Here is a 20,135-nt window from a genome sequence, read left to right as displayed (position 1 = left end):
CCCAAATTGCCCCCAAAGCCATTTATAAATAAGAAAATGCTGTACAAACTCAAGAGCATTGTTATCATCCCAATTACTGTCCTCTCATCGGGCACAGGCTCACACCACTCCTCCCAGTGCTCTCTGGAAGCAGAAGGCTGACCCTGTCCCTGGGAAGCAGGTCCTGGAATCAGTTAACCCCAGCTCTGGGACACCGGTTCCCCATCAGATCCCTGAGAACCTGGCACACCCCCACCCACAACCACTCCTGAACTCACCAGCTACTTCTGTCTGGCCCAGGGATCCAGGAGCTGGTGTCAAGATCAGGGCTGTGGCTTCAAGAGAGAGGCAGGGAAGAAAGAAGCAAGCCTGGGCAGCAGGGGGGGGGCGGTTACAGATGGGCCCTGCTTCTTGCTCACCAGCATCGGACAGGCCTGGGAGCCGGGAATCTGAGCAGGGCAGGGATGTGCAGCTGTCTACCAGGGAAAACCAGCCTGATGCCTAATCAGATCAGATGCCCCTGCCCAGAAACCTCCCCCATTCCATTCCTGTACCACCCTGTCACTCACTGATCTCCCCTCTTGATTCCCGGTCCTGCCCTCCCTGAGGTCTCCAGCTGCCCCAGCTGATATTATAAATGGCCATTGCAGGAGGTGGGCACCTTGGCTAATTGAATCAGTGCCTAGGAGGCAGGAGGCAGGAGGCAGGAGGCTGGTTAGCATCACGGCTGAAAGGTGGTGGCAGCAACAGCTTGAGTGCAGCCATTAGGGAGGAGTCTAAGTGAGCAGAGAGGCCCAGACAATCTGGACCTTGGTATATTGTGAAGCATCAAGGTGGGAACCCACCAGGGGGCCCTGGATCCCCCACCATGAGCCTGAGAGTAGGCTCATAGGGTAGACTACAGGCCAATACACACATGCACACACATACACACGTGCACACACACACACACCCCATTCATGTTCTCGAAAGTAGAAAATACAAAGGAGGGCAAGAGAGAGAAGAACAGAAACAGGAAGAATGACCTGGTGTGCTTGTGTGTGCACCTGCGCAGTTACGTGACTCTATGTACACATCTCTACTCTGGGCACCACTCGTGATGCCATTCTTCCCTGCCCCGATGTCACCTCTGCATAACGATGAGCCAGTAAAAGCAGTTTCTAAGTGTCCTGGTCACAGCAGAGCATCTCATGGTATCCACAGCTGCCAGGTAGCAGACCCTTGAGCCAAGGGAACCTTTCCTGCAGAACTGTCACTTGGTCTTACATTGCCCTGTCCCCTGGAGACCAGTCTGCTTCCTGACCTATGAATTTGCCTCTGACAGCCAGGCTGGCACGGAAACACTTCAAGGAAGGCTTTACCTCTGTGTTTCTGTTTGAGATGGATCCCTAAGGCTCACCCCATCATTAATCCACTCAGTCAACATCTCCTGCATAGCCACTCTGTGTGCAGGCTCCAGAGGGCAGGGGATGGGTCTGTGGCATTGCCCCAGGCCCTCCCACCCTCACTCCGGGTGGGGCCCCTAGGTGGCAGGGACCACGGCATGATGCCCATGTCCTGTCCTAGGCCACAGGGCAGTTGAGGCTGGCTGCACTGGCACTGACATAGCTGTCTGTAGGATGACCCACCCACCTGGTCGTGTCTTCTGAGAGGGACACTGATGGCATGGTCATTGTGCTTTACCAGCTGCCTCAAGGACTTTCATTACCCCTCCCAACTTCCCCAAATGCTCCACTTCCCCTGCCCTCCAGCCCTTACACCACCTTTCCCTAAGGCCCCTATCTACTACTTCCCTTTAGAGCAAAGCCAGCATCAGAACAGAAGTCCGAAGTCCCTGGATCTCCACGGAGAGAAAGCAGGGAGGATGGGGGCAGTTTTCAGCTTAGGGTCCCACACCGCTAGGAAGCGGGGTCCGCAGGCCTCCAAGTGGGGCTTGAGCATCTGAAGGGGCAAGGTCTGATGTGCCCATTCCTCAGGTGATCCTCCGTTCCTTTAGCAAACAAGAAAGTTCCTTCCTTCACCACCGAGCCCCCACACACCTGGCAGCAGCTAAGCCCCCAGTGGCCTTTTCCATGGGCTAACACTGCCCTCTGCTGGGATGAACTGGCACATCCACCTCAAGTGCCACTAGAGGAAATTAGAAATGTGGCATCCTCGCTTAGGAGCCCCGCAACTCCTGCCCCTGGCCTGCGGAAGGGAATGACGGAAGCCCTTAGAGGCCTCGGCCTCCCTGCCTCCAGTGTATTCTGGGATTGGAGGGTGGCAACAGGAACAGCCCGTTGGCAGACAAAAGACGCAGGGCTGCTGGAAGCCCACCTGCTGCTCCACCTCTAGCCTGCTCACCCATTGCCTCAACTTCTCTTAGCAAGGGGGCAAAGGCCGGGTTTGAGATCAAACTTTGATCACAACACACCTGAGAGGCTCTATCTTATTTCCCTCCTGAGCTCTGGAGCCCCTTTCCAGCTGTTTTTAGGACTCTTCTAGCTGGATACAAGAAACCCATCTTAACCTCTACACACCAGAAACCAAGCTCACCTTCTTCCCAAAACCTGAATCTTTCCAGAAACCCTATTTCTCTGTGTTCCATACCCAATATAACTCCAAGATATGCAGGCCCCACCTTGACATCTTTTTAATCCAGTCTTTTCTGGATTTCTCCTTCCATCCCAGCCTCAAACCATCCCACCCCCAGTCCCATTTTTCCCCAGGGCTGGTGGGATTATTGCCCACAACACACAGCTCTTCTAAGAGTCTCTCTGCTCAAAAGCCTCATCTCTTTCCCTTCGAATCCCTCCTTCCACAATATGGTTGGAGCCTGCCTTCCCAACTAGATGGCTGCATGTTTGCCCCACTCTGAACGTGGAACTCTTTCCAGAGCACATACATACCTCCACTCACACTCATTTTTCTGCCCACGATGCTCTCTTCACATGTTCCTTCAATCTTCATCAAATTCCTTCCCACCCTTAGAGATCCACCTTCCAGATGAAGGTCTTTCTTCATATGTCCCCCGGCAAGCAGTTGTCTCCTCTGAACCCCAAGACTCTGATTTACCTCTTGTGGTACCTGCACCCACCTCGTGGAACAGGCACCTGTGCCCTTGTCTCAGCCCCCTCTGAGCTGTCAGCATCTTGAAGCCAGGGTAGTCAAGAGCCTGGCAGTGCTCCATGACACCGGCTGAATTGGCTGATAGCAGAAGTGTGTAGACATCACGTGGCATGATATTGACACCAACTGAATGCAGGTTTTAATGAGAGGGGAGGGTACAGGGCAGAGGGACATGGGGTACTGAGGACAGATGGGGAATTACAAAGCAGGAAGGGATCTTAGAGCCTACACAGTGGACAAAGAAGGCAAGTCTTAGGAAGGCAATGGATCGATCCAAGGCCACACAGGTCTAGACCCACTTCTAGTCCATAAGAGGCTCAGGAAGTGCCAACTCTTTCCCGTCCTCCAGTACAGTTCTTCACACACACACCCTGCTTCCCCACTATTTTCCTGGGATTGACCCCAAGCTAGCAAAAGGTTAGAAAAGCTTAAATGTCTTTCCCAAGGTGCCCTGACTTTCAGAGACCTCCCACTCTGTGGACAAATGCTTGGGACCCAGCCTAGGCCCAGAGAAGATCTTGCTGCTGGGACAGGAGGTATCCATGGTGGCCAATTGAAGCATTCATCCCCATCCCCACCCCACAGCACTGATGCCACACATAAATATTCCAGAAATGTTTAATGCCACAGAGAAATCCAAAACCTCCAGAAAGTTACAGTCATCCTCCTGGGTGCCTGGAGCCAGGGTTGTCCCCAGGAGGCAGGAGGCGTGCATAAGCCAAGGAACCAGGGCAATCTGCTGACATTCTTCTGTCCTCTGCCCTAAATGCCAAGGTTCCTTTAGGCTGGGGAAAGAAGAGGAAGTAGAAAGGGGTAGGAGGAGGGTGTGTCTCTTTTAGGCACTCTTCCTGTGTTAGGATGATGACTCATACGGCAGGCCCTGGGAGGGACAAGTCCTCAGACCAGACTACGGCAGGCCAAGCCCAGGGTTCCGGAAGGAACAGAGGGAAGTTCCTGGAATGCAGCAGCCAGGAGGAGTAACCAGCAGAAACTAGAAGGGAGGCCTGGTGCCTCCATCACGCTCCTTGCTCCTTCTCATAGGCCTCTGACCCCACCCCAGTGGGGACAGGCAGGCTTCAGCCCCCACAGGCTTCAGCACCCACATCTGATAAGATCCATACCTCCTCCACTTTAGGCATCACTTTGGGCCTTTCTTAAGTATGACATTGTCATATTCAGTTCCCTGCGGCCAGCCAGAGGCAGAGAAGTCCTGCCCTGCTGAGTAGACGTGCTGGCTGCCGCTGGGGTCCCTGTCAGCTGCGGCCTGTCTCCTCCAGGCCTCACCCTGGGGCTCCTGTGGGCTGTCATACAGGGACAGGGCAGCCAATCCCTCAGGCTCATCGTATATGTGGTCAGGTCGTGGGGGTGGGTGCTCCTCGATGCTGTCATACAGAGGGTCCGCCGGGGGCTGGGGAGGGACCGCCAGGATGCCCCGCAAGCTCTTCCCCAGGTTGCGGGCCACGGCATCAAAGGGCACTGCATATTCCCCCTCTGGGCCCCGTGGCTGGGCGGTGGACACTGGAGTGGAGGGTGACAGAGGTGGCAGTGAGTCGTGGGGCCGGGAGTAGGGGCTTTCTGGCCGGGGCAGCACCGGAGGGGCTGTGGCCGGCTGGCTTTGGGGCCCGGGAGGGGCACTGTTCTTCTGGGCAGAAATGGCTTCTTCCAGGGCCAAGAAGATCTCGTTGCCTTGCCGGGTTTCAAACTCAAAGTTGCCCTCTCCAGAGACGCAGCGCCGGCCCGCCTCGAAGGAAAAGGTGACCTGGGTGGTTGGGAGAGGGAGATGATTAGCCAGGCCACAGGGTGGGGTCACTTCTGCTGGACCCAGCCCCCAACCGCAAACCTGTCACTTCCGACTTCCCTCCACAGGAACTGCTTCTCCTCCTTCTGGGCTCTTTCCTCAACAAGCAAAGCCCTCACCCTTCCTTCTCCCTCCATCCATCCAAGCACAGAGCTTGGTACCTAGTCAACCTCAGTAATACCAGCCACCATTTACGCCTCTGGCCTGTCCACCTCTTGCTGTTCTCCTGTCCCTCTACCCCCTCCCACCCCCTCAGTATCCCTGATGCCCCCCCTATTCCTGACCCCTCCCCCCCACACCTCCACCCCACACCTTCTCTCTCCTTCCCCTGGCGCTTAGCCTTCTGCTGACTTTTATCCCTGTCTTTCCTTCCTCATCCCATTCTCTCCTCTTTTGAGGGCCCCTTCGCCCTCTCCCTGACCAGCTCTTCCTCACAGCTCTTCTCTCCTTCAGCCTGCCCTGCGGCGGCCCCTGCTCACCTTGTCCCGCCCAAAGCGCCTCAGGAACCTGTAGGGCCACTCGTAGAGCTGGGTGCCCCGCTCAGGGCCACTCCACAGCTCCAGGGCATTCTCTCCAGCCCGGAGGGTATAGGATCCCCGGAGCCGGCACCTCTCACTGGCTTCTGTGGGTCTCATGGTCACGGCAAACTCCTTGCGGGGGGCTACTGTTAAGGGTGGGGGAGGGGGAGAAGGTGGTAAATGGGAAACAGCTGGCCTGCCTCGACTCTGCCCTGCTCTAGATGAGGGTGCCAGAGGCCTCCAGGAAAAGCGTTAGCCATGTGCCCGTGACCCCACAGCCTGGGGCTGAGCTGCCCTAGGACAGGTCACACTCCCCAAACGCCAGATCCCTCTACCCCCTACCCTAGCGGCATCATGCCCTAGCCACATGCACCCCGACATCGTGCCCACATCCTTCCTGCCCCTTGCCAGAGCCACAGCTTCGTCCCCTCCATCTAATCTCCTGTCCCCACCCAGCCACCTCCCAAGTCCTGTCACAGCTGCAGGTGTGGCCGTCCCAGCACCCCTGCTCTCAGCCTACCCACCCGCCGCCGATGCCCTCCAGTGCCCTCTGTGAGGCGGAGCTGGAATGTCACCCCCGCCCACCTGCTCCCCCACACACACCCAGCCCGGCGGGCGAGACATCACAAACCGGGACTGTCTCATCAGCAGAAAGCTCCCTTGCCACAGGACACCTTAAACCCCCAGAAATAAAACCATTCTCAGACAGAGAAGGCCAGAGGGTTCACTAGGCGCTCCTCTGCTGACCCCGACCCCCCACCCCCAGCCTCGCCCTCTCCCCGCAGCGGGGCCCAGGGGACAGGGCCTGAACCACGGCTGAAGGCCTGACACTCGACACTCGGGGCAGGCCAGGCTCCCCCAGCTCGGCCTCCCGGAAGCGATGCAGAGAGGCTGATAAGGGGGCTGGCCAGGGCTGGGGGCAACCACAGGGCAGGAAGAGTCAGCCGCGGCTGAGGCCCACAGCCCCTCCCGGCACGGCCCCCCGAGAGGAGGCAGCCCCTCACCTGCGGTCGTGCTGCTGTACAGTTCATTTTCCTCCATGCGGGGCCGGCTGCCCTTCCCCGCTGGCCCCGGCAGCTCCTTCCTCTGGCCCTGAGGAAGAGGCCAGGGTCTCAAGACCGCCTCCGATGCCAAGCCCACGGCCAGCCCAGGCCTCCCTCCCGCGCACTCAGCCTGCTGTCTCTGCATTCTGCACTGGGGCTCCCCCCGCCCCCAGCAACTGCCCCCAGCACCCTGACCTCGGCTCTTATCACACCCGTCTGCAAGCACAGACTGCCCCCCAATGCCATGCCCCCTCCTCCCCGCCCCCCCGGGGGGCGCTCACGGAGAAGGCCAAGAGGCAGATGGCCTGGACCCAGTCGCTGCGCTCCGCAGCAGGGGCCGCCAGCAGGTACGGACGCTCCTTGGTCTCCAGGAAGAAGGCGCTGGTGTCCCGGGGGCTGCTGGCCTCCCCGCCGGCCTCGGTCACGCGTAGGCAGTCACTGAGGCGGATCACCTTCCTGGCGGCCTCTCCCCGCCGCGGCTTCTCCGAGGCCTCCTGGAGCTCCAGCCGGGCCAAGGCGCAGTCTGACTCTCCATACAGCGTAGCCCCGAAACGGCGCCATTTCTGAATCCAGATGCGTGGCAGGTGGGTGCCCAGAGGGAGCCACCCAGAAATGGACAGGCGGTGACCGAAGGGGGAAGAGGAGGAACCACGGGGGAGGCCGCGGGGTGGCACTCGGACGAGGAGAGTGGCAAAGGTCACAGGAGAGCCAAGGCAGTCAGAGAGAATAACAGGGACCTTAGCGACTAGAAAGCCCCCACAACCAAGGAAGAGGCAGGGACGGCAGGTAGAGTGCAGAAGGCAGGAGGGCACAATAGTGAGCACCCCAGAGGCAGAATGCAAGGCAGGCCCAGCCCAGGTCCACGTCGAGGGGCAAAAAGCCTGTGAGTCCCTGAAGCCCAGAGGAGGATTGAGAGGGTGGTACCAGGGCCACCCTCGCTCTGCGCGAGGTCCTACAGGAAGCCCCAGGCCAGGAACTTCAGCCCACCCTCTTGAACCTTCCTACTTCATCCCTTGGCAGGTTGGGTCATGAGAGAGACAGAGAAGCCCTGGCGTGGCTCAGCTGAGGGAAAGAGGACTTCCTCAACCAAGGAAGGTAAAGGAAGCTGGCCACAGAGACCCTAGCTCCAGCTTACCACCGGCCAAACTCACCCCATTGGAGCAAGAAAGGGACACGGGAACCTCTACTGCAATCCCAAATTATCTCCCCCGCTGCTCTTTCCCTTCCCTTCCCAAGCACCCCCTTGAGAAGTTACCAGAGAGCCAAAGAGGCAAGAAATGAAGTCACAGAACCTCCTTTACACCCTTCCCACTGGCCCAACAGCCGTCTGCAAAGCACACACTTTGGGGCCTGGTTGGGGAAGCGAGCGGCTGCTAAGGAAAGACCCCTCCGAAGATTGGGCCCTGGGTGGAACGTGGTGGGGGGCACAGTGCTCACCTTCCCATGAGGGTTTTGAAACATTCAGGGGCTCCTCCTCCTCCCCAGGAACTTCTAGCAGCCCCCCAGGCCTTCCGCCCAGTTCCAGCACAGTCTCGCCCTTACCTTTCCAAAAGTCTGCTGCTGTAGAAGGTACAGGAAGCCCTGTTTCACTGCCACTTCTTCCATCCTCCCACCATGCCGGCACCCCAGCCCTACAGCTCTCTCCTACTCCCGCCCTCTTTCTCTCCTCCCTGCCGTGTTCCCCCTTCTCTCAAGTGCATTTCCTCTCAGCCTAGACTTTTCGCACTGTTCTGCTCTTGTCTGCTCGATGACGACAAACCGATAGGCCCTGTGGTTTCTTGCTCTGTGTGGTTTGTTTGTGTGTGTGTGTGTGTGTGTGTGTGTGTGTTTGACGAATGAATTTCATGCACAAGCTTCCTGCATTTTCATTGAGTAAGATAATTTCCGAAAAGCCAATTTTCAGTTTTTCACCTAACAACAGCACAGGTGCAGAAGCTGGCCAAGGAAGGGCTGACCGAGGAACGAGGAATGAACGAGGAAGGGCTGACCTATAGCAACAAGGAGACCCAGGACGAAATTTAACAGTAAAACCAATAGCAAAATATCCTCACACTCCAGCTGCATGCTCAGCATGACACAGGAAGGGAACTTAAAAATCAACCAGCCTAAGTCCCAAATGTAAAAATGAACGGACTGGGGGCACCTGGGTGGCTCCATCAGTGAAGGGTCCCACTCTTGATTTCAGCTCAAGTCATGATCTCAAGGTCTTGAGATGGAGCCCTGTGATCAGTCATCTGGCCGCACACTCAGCGGGAGCCTGCTTGGGACTCTCTCCCTCTTCCATTGCCTATCTTCCTTCTGGCATCCTCTCTCTCTAAAATAAATAAACAAATCTTTAAAAATAAATAAATAAATAAAAATGGTAGACTGAGGCTCCAGAAGACCAGAGGGACATGTTGAAGGCCACTCAAACCAGAACCTAGGTCTCTCAGCTCAGTAAGAGCTAAGCCACACACAAACACACACACACACAGCATAAATGACACATCAGACAGAAGCTCATCACTTTCACACACAGCTGCAACCCTGTTTCACTCTGAAGGGAGCACTCCCTGCTCCAGACAACTGCACACACACAACAATCAATTCTTTGGGATTCTAGAAACATCCCCACACTGAAACATGCTATTTCTTGGAGCACATCCAGAGAGTTGAAGTTCACCAGAAGGTGAACCAGAAGGTTCTTCCAGTCTTTGTGAGCATTATAAAGGCACTAGAGTTTCACCTGGACATTATCTTTTTAGGTTGCAATAGCACTCTTTTATACTAAAAAAAAAAAAAAAAAAATTTAAAGACTTCATAGTTGCCAAAACAAAAGTATTCCTTAGTTACTAGAGCTTCCAGGCTCACAACCTTACCAGCCATACTACCTATCCCTGGAAGAAGGGAATGCAAGTATGAACCCACCTATTTGTGACTGTTCTGAGGTCACAGGGCTGGTAGGGACAGGAGGAAGAACCAGGGTTCCTGATTTTTAATTCAATGGTCTTTTTAATGCTGGCCCCTAAATGCAATCCAGACTCCTAGATGCAAGAAGATACATTGCTTTGGGGAAAATTGAAGGTCCCCAGAGAATAGTGAACTTAGAGACAGATGGTTTAGAGAACAATCTGATGGAGGCATGGTGTAGAAATGTTGGGGAACCAGAGAATTAGACAAGCACTCTTGGGGTAACCCCATAATGGGTGCTTATATAATCGGGCCATTTCCTCTACCACGGGGGTTTGTTTGCCTTGGGAAGGAGAGCAGAGCAGTGCACTGCTCAGGCCATCTGCTGTATATGCCGTGTGCTTTACCAAAACAGCTTTAAAAGATGAATGTTATGAGCTCTGGGAGGAGAGGGCTGAGTCATGTAGAGCTCACAGCACTCAGCCCTGCTGCCTGCATTTGAACAGGTTGATCCAGAGATCAAGGGAAAACCAAGGATGCTGGTGTGAGAAAAGCTCTTTAGGAAGTGGTCAGGAGTATGGACATGGGGCAAGGTCTACTCTGTCTCTCTAGTCTCTAAGGAGAGGCAATGTTACCTGGGAGCCATTTGGTCTTTTAGCCATCAGCATCTTCTTATGGAGTGAGAAGAAGAGAGCTTTTAGAGTCATCCTGGAGGTTGCCAGAGCAGTGCCTTTCCAACACTAATGTGTAGATCCTGTAAAAAGTGCAGATTCTGTTACGGCAGATCTGGAGTGAGACCAGAGATGCTGAAAGGAGGAAAACAGAAGCCCCTACGACTCTGATCGCCTTTCCCTAAGGCAAATCGGACACATTCCACTCAGAACCACAGGGGGGCACCCAAGCTTACTAGATTACTTTATAGCTTTTTACACCTGAATGCCTGGGCCCCACAACCAACCACATGCCACCCCTTGCCTCTGGAAAGGAAAACTCTTTGGCTGTTGTCTGCAGATGGAACAGCATGAATGTATTATAAGTGACACACATTAAAAGCCTCCCACTTTCCTTGGCAGGACTTGTGGGATCCCTGCAGTGGAAGTTCTAACTCCAGTACCTTCTGTCTGGCCACAGGCGAACCCTGTGAGTAGAGAGACCCAGGAGACATAGCTCCAAGACAGAGCAGAAGGGCAGAAAATTAGAGGCGCTTTAGGTTACCCAAGCACCAATGATGGGAAGAGAAAGCATTCTAAAGGAAAGAGTCCCAGTGATTTATACCGAGGCACAAGTGGGTTCTGGAGTGCTCTTTGGTTTCTCTTTGCTTTTATTGGAAAGGAAAGGACACACCACGCCTCATCTGTGCTTCAATATAAGCCAGGGGATCCTTTCATTTACACTGGTTTCTCTCAACAGGAGTTAGGAACCATGCAGGTCAGAGAACACAGCTCTAAGAGTTCTGCAACTTTTTGTTATTATTCTCACCACTGATTAGCAACTAAATCCTTAACACAAAAGGATTTATGAGCTTGTCTTTGGGGGCAAAAAAGAAAGGAGCAGAGACTGTGTCTGGTTCCTTGGGCAGGCTTAGACATTAGGTGACCGCCCTAAGTGACGGACAGGTGGGACAGTTACCCCAGTGCTAGGGCTGGGCACACAACAGGAAAGAAGATATACAATGGGCATGTAGCTCGCATGGGCCTGGGGAGGATGGAGAACTTAGGAAAGAGATACATGACCTGGGGTCATAAAAGATCCTCCTCTGCTTCCCCTCAACCCAGTGGTTCCGACTGTAGAGGAGGGAGCACAACACCAGTCTAAGTTTTCTTCTTAGTCTCACCCTTTCTCCAATAAGTATTTTCACTTCTCCCAGTACTAGGAAGGGGAGACCCCATGCTGGAAACTCTCTGAGAAGAAAGGCTTATAATACAATATAATAATTATGTTACTTCACATTGACACAACACTTCAAATGTTTTATGTTCTCATATGAACCCACACACACCATAGAATGAGACAGAGACATAAATAAGTTAATTAACTCAGAAATTATTTATCAAGGGATGCCTGGGTGGCTCAGCAGTTGAGCCCGGGATCGAGTCCCACATCGGCTCCCTTCGAGGAGCCGGCTTCTCATTCTGCCTCTCTCTCTCTCTCTCTCTCTGTCTCTCATGAATAAATAAGTAAAATCTTTTTTAAAAAATATTTATTGAGCACCTACTCTGTACAGGCGTACGAGGTACAAGGCATAAACAAGACAGAAGGTGGTTCCTTTCTAATTGGAGACCCTGACAATGAAACGAGTATGCAAGTAAATAGCTCTGGACAGTGAACAATGCTATAAGTATGACAGGGATGGGGTCAGAGGACAACTCTCATAGAATGGTGAGAAAAGCCACTGAGGAGATAACAACAGCACTAAGAAGTCAATGACAGCAGGGAACTAGCTACTTAACGATCTGGAAAACCATGCCAGGCAGAAGCGACACCAAATGCAAAGACCCTGAGAAAGAATCACTGTAAATGTGAGGAGCTGCAAGAAAGCCAGAACGAACAGAGCATTGTTAGCAAGAGATAAGGTAAGATTACATGGCTTCTCGGGCCACACCAAAGATTGGGAATGTATTTTAAATGCAACAGAAGGCCACTTAAGGATTTTTATGCAAGGGTGTAATGATCTAATTTATGATTTTAAAATAATGTTCTGCAGCTGTATGGAAAACAGATTATCACAGGGCAAGGCAGGAAGCAGGGAAACTACTTAGGAATCTATTACCAGACCTCAAGAAAAATGTGACGTAGCTTGGACCAGGGTGTTAGCAGTAGAAATGAAGAGAAGCGGCCGGATTTGGGTATGTATTAAATTTAAATTAAATGGGACTTGCAAGTGGATTGGATGTGAAGGACTGTTGAGATGCTAGGAATCAAGGTAATGCCTGGGTTTTTAGCTGAGCAACTAGGTAAAGAGTGGTACCATTTACTGATGAAGAGAGGATAGAGTACCAAGGGCGAGGAGCTGGATTGGTTGGGGAGTAAATGGGGGCCTAGACCACAGACAGCTGTTACTCCCACCCAATCAGGCAACTAAGGAATTGGAAGACTGCCACTGCAATTGTGACTCCAAGAATATACCACTGCAGCTGCAATGCCAAGGTCGGGAAGCCCCTGACTCACCATTCCCACTCAATACAATCAGGGAGCTTATGATTGGACACTAGGAAAACAAAACACAGCACAACACAACACAACATCCCAGGGGTTAGGCTTGCCAGAAGCAACAGTCAAAAGCTTCTGCCTCACTTCTGCCTCCAAAAATCTTCCCTCAGTGAATCTAATTGGCAGAGGCGATCTTGCATTGGGAACCCTAGCTGCAAGGAAGTCTGGGTAATGTAGTTTTTAGGCGTCCTACCTCTGCAAATCAGAACGATTGCACTAGGAGGACCCAGGTTGAAATGAATGCTGAGCACCAGGCCTCTCTGTCCACAACAGGAAGTGATTCACTACCACCTTCATTTCCATTGCAGGTGGTAGCCCACAGTCGGTATAAACTTCAAACGACCAACAGTCTCAGAATCCAGAGAAGATTTAATCTGGGGGCCTTGACTGGAAGCAAGAGTGAAATCCAATGGAACACAGAAACCAGCATTATCTAACACTGATAATTCCTAGCGGAAAAGATTGGAATCGGCCTCAGCGGGAAAGAGACTGACCTGATCTGACCCAGGAGGTTGGCCCTCCCAGTCAGACTGAGCCCAGGGGTCCTAAACACCCTTTATCTCACCCTACCGCCACCGCCACCACCTCTTCCCAGCATCTGACCCCTCTCAGGAGGCAGCCTAGAGGGCTGGTTAAGATAACAATCTACTTGCGAACATTGCAACTGTGCCTTCTGCGTGTTTCCATTGTCACCACTATTTGGCGGCAATTAGCATGAACGTTTCTGGAGGAGAAAAAGGACAGAGGTGAAAAGAGGGGAGATCACTATCCGGGTTGCTGGTAAAACGCAGGATCCGAGGGCAATGGCCCTGATCCCCTGGAGCAGAAAACTAGAAAGACAAACATAAATTCGGTCGACGTCGAATTGGAAATTCATTGGAAAGTAAATAATAATGCAGACATCCGAAGTGTGGGGTGGGGTGGGGGGGCACACGGGCGGAGGGCGCAGCGAAGACCGTCGGGGTGTGATGGGACAGCATCTGCACGGTTGGGGTGCGGAGGGGGGCATCCGGGGGCAGGTCGGAAGGACACTCGGGAAGAGAGGCGTCCCCCAGGTGCTGGATCCGGGCGGGGACAGGTCCCGGCCCCTCTCCCGGAGCCGCCGCCAAGCCGGCCCGCGGCAGGTAGCCCCAAGTCCCGCTCCAGCGCCCGCCCGCCCGCCCGCCGCAGCCGGCGCGGCCCCTTTAAAAACCATGTAAACAAAGCTTTGTTCCCCCGGCTCCCCTCCCTCGCGCTCCCCCGGCCCGCTCCCTCTTCCCACCCCCCGCGTCTCCGGGCCGCTGACGTTGCCCGCGCCTTTACGCCGTCCCAGCGGCGCTGCGCATTCTCCAACCGCGGCCGCGGCCGCCGGGGCCTGCGCAGCCGAGCAGCGCTACGCCGCGAGCGTAGCGCGACGAGCCCCCAGCGCGCAGGCGCAGCGGCGACGGCGGCGGCGGCGGCAGCGGCCCCGGCCGAGGTGCGCGCTGGGGGGGAGGGGGGGCCGGAGAGGAGCATGAATGGAGCAAAATGGCGGATCATGTGCAGGTGAGAGGAGCCGCGGGGGGGAGGCGGCGGCCGCGGAGAGTGGGGGAGTGGGGGGCGCCCGCGGCCCAGAGGGCTCGAGCCGGCTCGGGGCTCGCCAGGCCCGCGCCGCCACCGCTCGGGGCTCCGGAGCCGCCGCCCGTCCCGGAGCCCCCGGGCCTTTCCCGCCTCCCGGGCCGGGGGGCCTCCTCCATCCCCTCCCACCGGGTCCCACGCCTCTCGCGCGGGCCGGAGCTGCGGGAATCCGTGCCCCGGCGCGCACCGCTTACACGGCTTATCGGGCACTGTCCCCCCGCTGGAAGGAGGCCTTCCGCGAGTCCTCCTACCCCCCGAGACGGGGGGGGGAGGGAGACCCCCTCGCCGGCTCTGCCCCGAGGGGCCTGCCCCGTGACCCTCGCCAGCTCCCGGCGAATACCAGGAGGGAACGCTCACCCTGGGGAACCTCGCTCTCCCGAGTAGTTCCCGCCGCCGGCCTCTTCACGGCCCCGAATACGGGAGACGACCCCCGCCCCCACCTGGCCGCCTCCCCCCACCCCCTCCGCGGATGCGCCCTTCACTCCCACACTCCCGATCGCACAGCCCTCGGGGCCGAGCTCCCCAGTCCTCCAAAATGGGTGCTCGGGCCTGGGCCCGCCCTCCCTCCTGTCCCCCTATCCACAGTGAAGGAGTTGAGTGCCCACACCTCCTCTGAAACGCGGGGTGGAGGGGGGTGTGTCTGGAATGAGCGATTCGGTGTTGGGTGCACACGTTGCCGTGGAGGGTCTCCACGAGGGGCTCCCTGGGGCTCAGGACCTGCCCTAGCCGTGCCTTGGGCCCAAGCCACTTTTCTTCAAAGACATGGCACAGGCCCTAGGAAGGGACAGCCCGCACCAAACCTGGTCGTAGCTCAAGGACTGCCAGGTTATTTTCTTGCAAACTCCGTAAAGTTGTTTTCTTCTCTGTGCTCTAGACGTGATTGAGATAGATAGATAGATAGATAGATAGATAGATGATAGATAGATAGATAGATATGTTTTTTTTTTTAATGACAGTTATTGATACAAACGTGTTGTCAGAATTCTTCAGATTTTTTTTCTAGGTAACTGCACAGATTTTGTGTTGTGGGAAGTGCAGAGAGGATGAGAAGCGTCACCTTATTTTGCACGCTGTACAGTACCATTTCTCTCAAGAACAAGAAGCTAGAGTGGCTATCAGTTGTTTAATTGGGAGAGGAGGCACTAGTTTTCAGGCCCAGGGATCAGTGGAGTAGATCTTTGGAGTATGAGGGGTAAGTTATCAGGACAGAATTATTAAAAAAAAAAAAAAAATGTAACCGAAGATAGAAGACCACAAAATTTGTGTTTTAAGTTTTTGTTTTTCTTTAAGATTTCGTTTATTTATTCATGAGACATGCAGAGACATAGGCAGAGGGAGAAGCAGGACCCCCAGGAACACCACTGGAGCCAAAGGCAGACAGATGCTCAACCGACTGAGCCACCCCAAGTGCCCCGAGATTTGTGTTTTAAAGCCAGTATCATGGCCTGATTCAGAAATAGCAGTAAAACGATACAAGGTAATAATAGTATAGTGTAGCACCTTGAGTTTTATACCAGCCATTTCTAAGAAACACGAAGGATCTTATGTGATTTAAAAAAAAAAAAAAAAAATTCTCCCATCCTAGAAGAGTAGGTAGGTAAGACCTATTTCTCTTTTTAGAGGCAAATCAAAGCACAAAATGATTTATGTGAGATGAAGCTGAGTGGACCAAAGGCATTTTGACTCTGGATCTGGTGTTATCTGTTGGGGGGAAAAAAATAGTGTCCATGAGCATTCTGAAACGTGATTCGAAGGGTTAGCCTTCCCGAATGATGCTTTGGAAAGCAAAGAAAGTCAGTTTACTTTTATGTATATACACCTGTTCTGTCTCCTGTAAGGAGTAACTCTAAATGCTTTCTCTTCCACATCTTGAGCCCAAAAGGAACTCTCACAAGAGGAAAGTGAAGCTGCATCAAAGCAATCTTCATAGCATTTTTTGCTCAAAGCATGGTCTACCGTATGTTTAATAAGGTGATATTTTCCTCCCACCTACCCAAGAATAATAATCTACCAAAGTTAAAAATTTATTAACTTTTTAAGACAAAGGAATAAGCCAGCCAGTGTTTTATTTCACCTTTAAGAACTGCGTAGTGTGTTGTTTGAATTGGTCTTTATTGCAAGAAAATTAGCTTGTGAGGGAATTTTTTTCTCTTTAGCTAGAATGGGGCATGTTGCTTTTCTTTGTTAGGTCAATAAATTAGTGGTTAGTATTGGAAACTCACAGATTTTACCCTGGTATTTCATTGTAGCAGAAAAACCTTCCCAAGATGATGCTCTCTCCCCAATATGGGATGAGTAAATAGAAGGACGAAAGACCCATCTGAAGTACTTTGAGGGGTGGTACTTTTCTCATAACATTACTGGAACATGAAGTTTAAAAAGGAGTCTGTCACAGATTCAAAACAGTGATTATTTGAAAGTTTCATATGTACTACTAAATAGTTGAGTCATTTTGTGTCTAGTACTTTTCTGAACCACCAGGGTGAGCAGTTTTGTTATTGATTTTTTTTGTTGTTGTGCGCTTTTTTTTTTTTTTAACTGACACTAAGCGAGTGTCATGTGATTCTCAGGCTGAAGTCCTGAGCATCTTTTCTGATACGTGTTTTATGGATGACTTAAGTGTTACAAGACATTAGTAATGGGAAAATTATAATTGATCTGTCTTTCAGCTCTATTGTTGTCATAGTCAAACCTCTTTAGAAGAGTGACTGTAAGCATCTCAACAGTGATGGGTCTCTTGTTCTTAGATGACCTTATCTAACACCCACCAGGCAGGCAGTGATTACAGAGCAGCATGAACTTAAAAAAAAAAATCAGATTCATTTGTATTTATCTTCAGTTGCTCCCCTTCTATTTATTATTTATTTATTTATTTATTTATTATTATTTTTTTAATCTAAAGTTAGATGAAGTTAGGATTCAGTATCTTCAGTTACTGGCTAGTTACTGCAAAGAGAAGACAATTCTTAGTGTACAGTGGTAATGAAAAATATTAAGAAGAATCAGGCATTAGCTTAAATAGTGCTAGCTGGTGTTCAGGATCTTGAAGGAAAAGGAGAGCGCATATTATATATAATATATACATTACTTAGTTTTTAAGTATATTAAATGTATAGTAATTATAATATAAATGAAAGATGGTCCTGGGTGTTTTGTTTTGTTTTTTTCTTAAGATTTTATTTATTTATTCATGAGAGACACACAGAGAGGCACAGGCACAGGCAGAGGGAGAAGCAGGCTCCATGCAGGGAGGCTGATGTGGGACTCGATCCGGGATCCCCGGGATCACGCCCTGAGCCAAAGGCAGACGCCCAACTGCTGAGCCACCCAGGCGTCCCATCCCGGTCCTGGGGCTTTGTTAGATTTATTATGTTGTTATGCTGGGCGTTACACAGAATCCTTTAAGTATAATTTATTGGGCTCTGCATTATGACTAATAACAGAAGATACTGTTTTCATATAGCCTTATTTTATTTTAAATTTAAGGTGTGGTAATTAAATACTGACCACTGATGTAACTTTAGGGAGTCACATAGAAGAATCTTTACAACTGGCAGGTTAAAATTGAAGAGTGCAAAAGTTTAGCCTGATTATGGCAAAATTGATAGTTGTTTCAGCTTTTAAAAATATGTAAGGAAATGATTGGAGCTGTGGGTAGTCCATTTTGAGAAGGGAGTTCTGTACAGCTTTTGAAAATTTTAAATGGAAAAAAACTTGGTAACTTTTGCAGCTTTTTTTCGGTGATATCATAATGCTTAATGTATATGAGGCCCTTTGCTGTTCTGTGCTCTGTAGAGAATTCAGAGCTGAGAAAGACACAGGAGCCAGACTGCTGAAATGTCAAATTCTGCTGCTCTCTTTGGGCAGGCTTCAAAAGTACACATACAGGAACTAATATATTGATTTCATAACATACTACATTTGTGTTGGATGATACTGAAAAAGCTATATTCCCTTAATTCACCCCATCTCCTTCCTCTGGATTTATATAAGTGATATGTCCACATTTTAGAAGAACAGATATTTACTTGATAACTGGCTTTAGTATATTTCATCTTGTGAGAAAAGCCTTCAGAAAAATTGAGGTATGGATGTGATATCATTCAAACACTTATGCAGTAAAACATAAAACATTGTATTGTAGTAGAATTTCTAATTTAGATGAAGGTAGGAAAAAGAAGCATTGAGAAGATCCCTGTTCTGCATCTTATAGAGAAACTAAATTCCATTTGATGCAGAAATTGGTATTCATAACCACCAGCTATATTTTCTTTTTTCTTGGTTGGGTTTTTGTTTTTGTTTTTTTAAAGATTTTATTTATTTGAGAGAGAGAGAGAAAGAGTGATGGGGAGGCGCAGAAGGGAAGGGAGAAGCAGACTCCCCAATGAACAGGGAGCCAGACTTGGGGCTAGATCCCAGGACCCTGAGATTAGAGCTGGAGCTGAAGGCAGACACTTAACTGACTGAGCCACTCAGGCACGCTTCTTGGTTAGATTTGGAAAGCAGTATTATACCACAGCCTTTCAAGAAGGAAATATTGCCAATTTAAACTAATGTCTCAGTAGGTACAACTACTGAGGCTGCATTGCTCACTTCAACATATATAAGGAAGGTAGTGTTTAGACATTGCATCATCTTTTTTTTTTTTTAAACACCAAATATGTATTATCCCACAGATTTTCTCAGAGTCAGGAATCAAGAAGTGGCTTACCTAGACCATTCTAGTACAGGGTCTTTCATTTGCAGTCAGGCTGTCAACCAGGGCTACAGTCAGTATCAGGGCTCGAGTGAGGATGGTGAGCGTGCCCCACTTAGTTCCTTGCAGGCTGCTGGACTGAGGGGCCACTGGGCCTCATTGGTGGTTTCACAGGGGCCTTTCCTAGTACAGAATTTTTTTTAAGTACTTGTTTTTTACATTATGTCATGATGTGTGCTTTGTATAAATGACCAGTCTTGGTTACTGTTTTGTTTTGTTTTTAACCTCTTAGTGAAATACACCTTCAGAGAGGTAAAAAAAAAAAAAAAAATCGTGTGTTCAGCTTGATGAGTTTTCACATAGCTAACACTTCTGTAGCCAGCATCCAAATCCATAATATAATCAGTGCCTCAAAAATCCCTCTGATGCCCCCCTCAGTAACTACCCATACATCCTTCCTCTTAAGGGTAACTGCTATCCTGTCATTTGATTTTTTTTTTTTTCTGTCATTTGATTTTTAAATATACTTTTAGAAGTCAAGCTGAGTAAGGCCTATCTATAAGAACTTGACCTTCAAAGCCAGGGAAAACAGTATAGAACAGTAATTCTTCAGCTTTTGGGGGGAGTTGGGAGTTTTTTGCATTTTTTTGTGTGTGTGCATTTTTAGAATGTGATGGAATCTGTGTGCTCTCCAGGGAGGAAAAGCATACCTCCACAAAAATCTGCCTCCAGTTTCAGGCCATTCATGAACCTTAGAACTAATATGTAAAGATAACATTTCTTTTTTTTTTTTTAAGATTTTATTTATTTATTCATGAGAGACACAGAGAGGGAGAGAGAGGCAGAGACACAGGCAGAGGGAGAAGCAGGCTCCATACAGGGAGCCTGATGTGGGACTTGATCCCGGGACTCCAGGATCACACCCTGAGCTAAAGGCAGGCGCTTAACTGCTGAGCCACCCAGGCCTCCCGGTAACATTTCTTTTAGATGAAAATGCTCACTGCATTTTTTTGAGAAACTAATTTGTAAGTATTTCTCTTTTGGCCTATGTGATAGGGTAGTTCAGGGTTACAGTATGTGTTCCTGGAGAGTTACATGCAGATTGAATTTTTAAATATTGAATTCTCGAGACTGATTAATAGAGACTATTAAGCATCTGCTGATGTACTGTTCTTAATGCTATATAGACACATGGAAGGAAGTACAAGATGTGATGTCTTATTTTCAGGGGCCTTGAATTTTAATTGGGGAGATAACAAGCCCAGGTTTTTGAGTTGTGAATTTGTAATGAGACCATG

At 50.8% G+C, this 20,135-nt stretch overlaps 1 protein-coding gene and 2 long non-coding RNA genes across 5 annotated transcripts; 1 reads left to right on the top strand and 2 right to left on the bottom strand.

Annotated features, from left to right (window-relative positions):
• Positions 1–3,691: 3,691 nt before the first annotated feature.
• On the bottom strand, positions 3,692–8,351 carry DOK2 (docking protein 2). 3 transcript variants are annotated; one of them, XM_077868934.1, is made up of 5 exons: positions 7,989–8,351; positions 6,728–7,009; positions 6,408–6,495; positions 5,365–5,549; positions 3,692–4,846 (listed from the first exon to the last, which is right to left on the bottom strand). In XM_077868934.1, the coding sequence occupies exons 1-5, from the start codon at positions 8,049–8,051 to the stop codon at positions 4,226–4,228; spliced, it is 1,239 nt and encodes a 412-aa protein (XP_077725060.1). In that variant the 5' UTR covers positions 8,052–8,351; the 3' UTR covers positions 3,692–4,225. The 3 variants fall into 3 exon arrangements, with proteins under 3 accessions (XP_077725060.1, XP_077725061.1, XP_077725062.1); XM_077868935.1 differs by having other exon boundaries at positions 5,365–5,546; XM_077868936.1 differs by having other exon boundaries at positions 7,884–8,047.
• On the top strand, positions 6,034–12,839 carry LOC144296079 (uncharacterized). Its single transcript, XR_013363200.1, has 3 exons — positions 6,034–7,030; positions 7,467–7,541; positions 10,409–12,839. It is a non-coding gene; the product is annotated as an uncharacterized LOC144296079 (long non-coding RNA).
• LOC144296077 (uncharacterized) lies at positions 8,767–14,618 on the bottom strand. The gene is made up of 3 exons (XR_013363198.1): positions 14,499–14,618; positions 9,971–10,089; positions 8,767–9,469 (listed from the first exon to the last, which is right to left on the bottom strand). It is a non-coding gene; the product is annotated as an uncharacterized LOC144296077 (long non-coding RNA).
• Between the last annotated feature and the right edge of the window lie 5,517 nt (positions 14,619–20,135).

The sequence above is a fragment of the Canis aureus genome, chromosome 24 (assembly GCF_053574225.1).
Source record: "Canis aureus isolate CA01 chromosome 24, VMU_Caureus_v.1.0, whole genome shotgun sequence".
NCBI classification, from domain to species: domain Eukaryota; kingdom Metazoa; phylum Chordata; class Mammalia; order Carnivora; family Canidae; genus Canis; species Canis aureus.
Note: the sequence above shows the minus strand (reverse complement) of the source record. Positions and strands in the feature narration are given on the sequence as shown.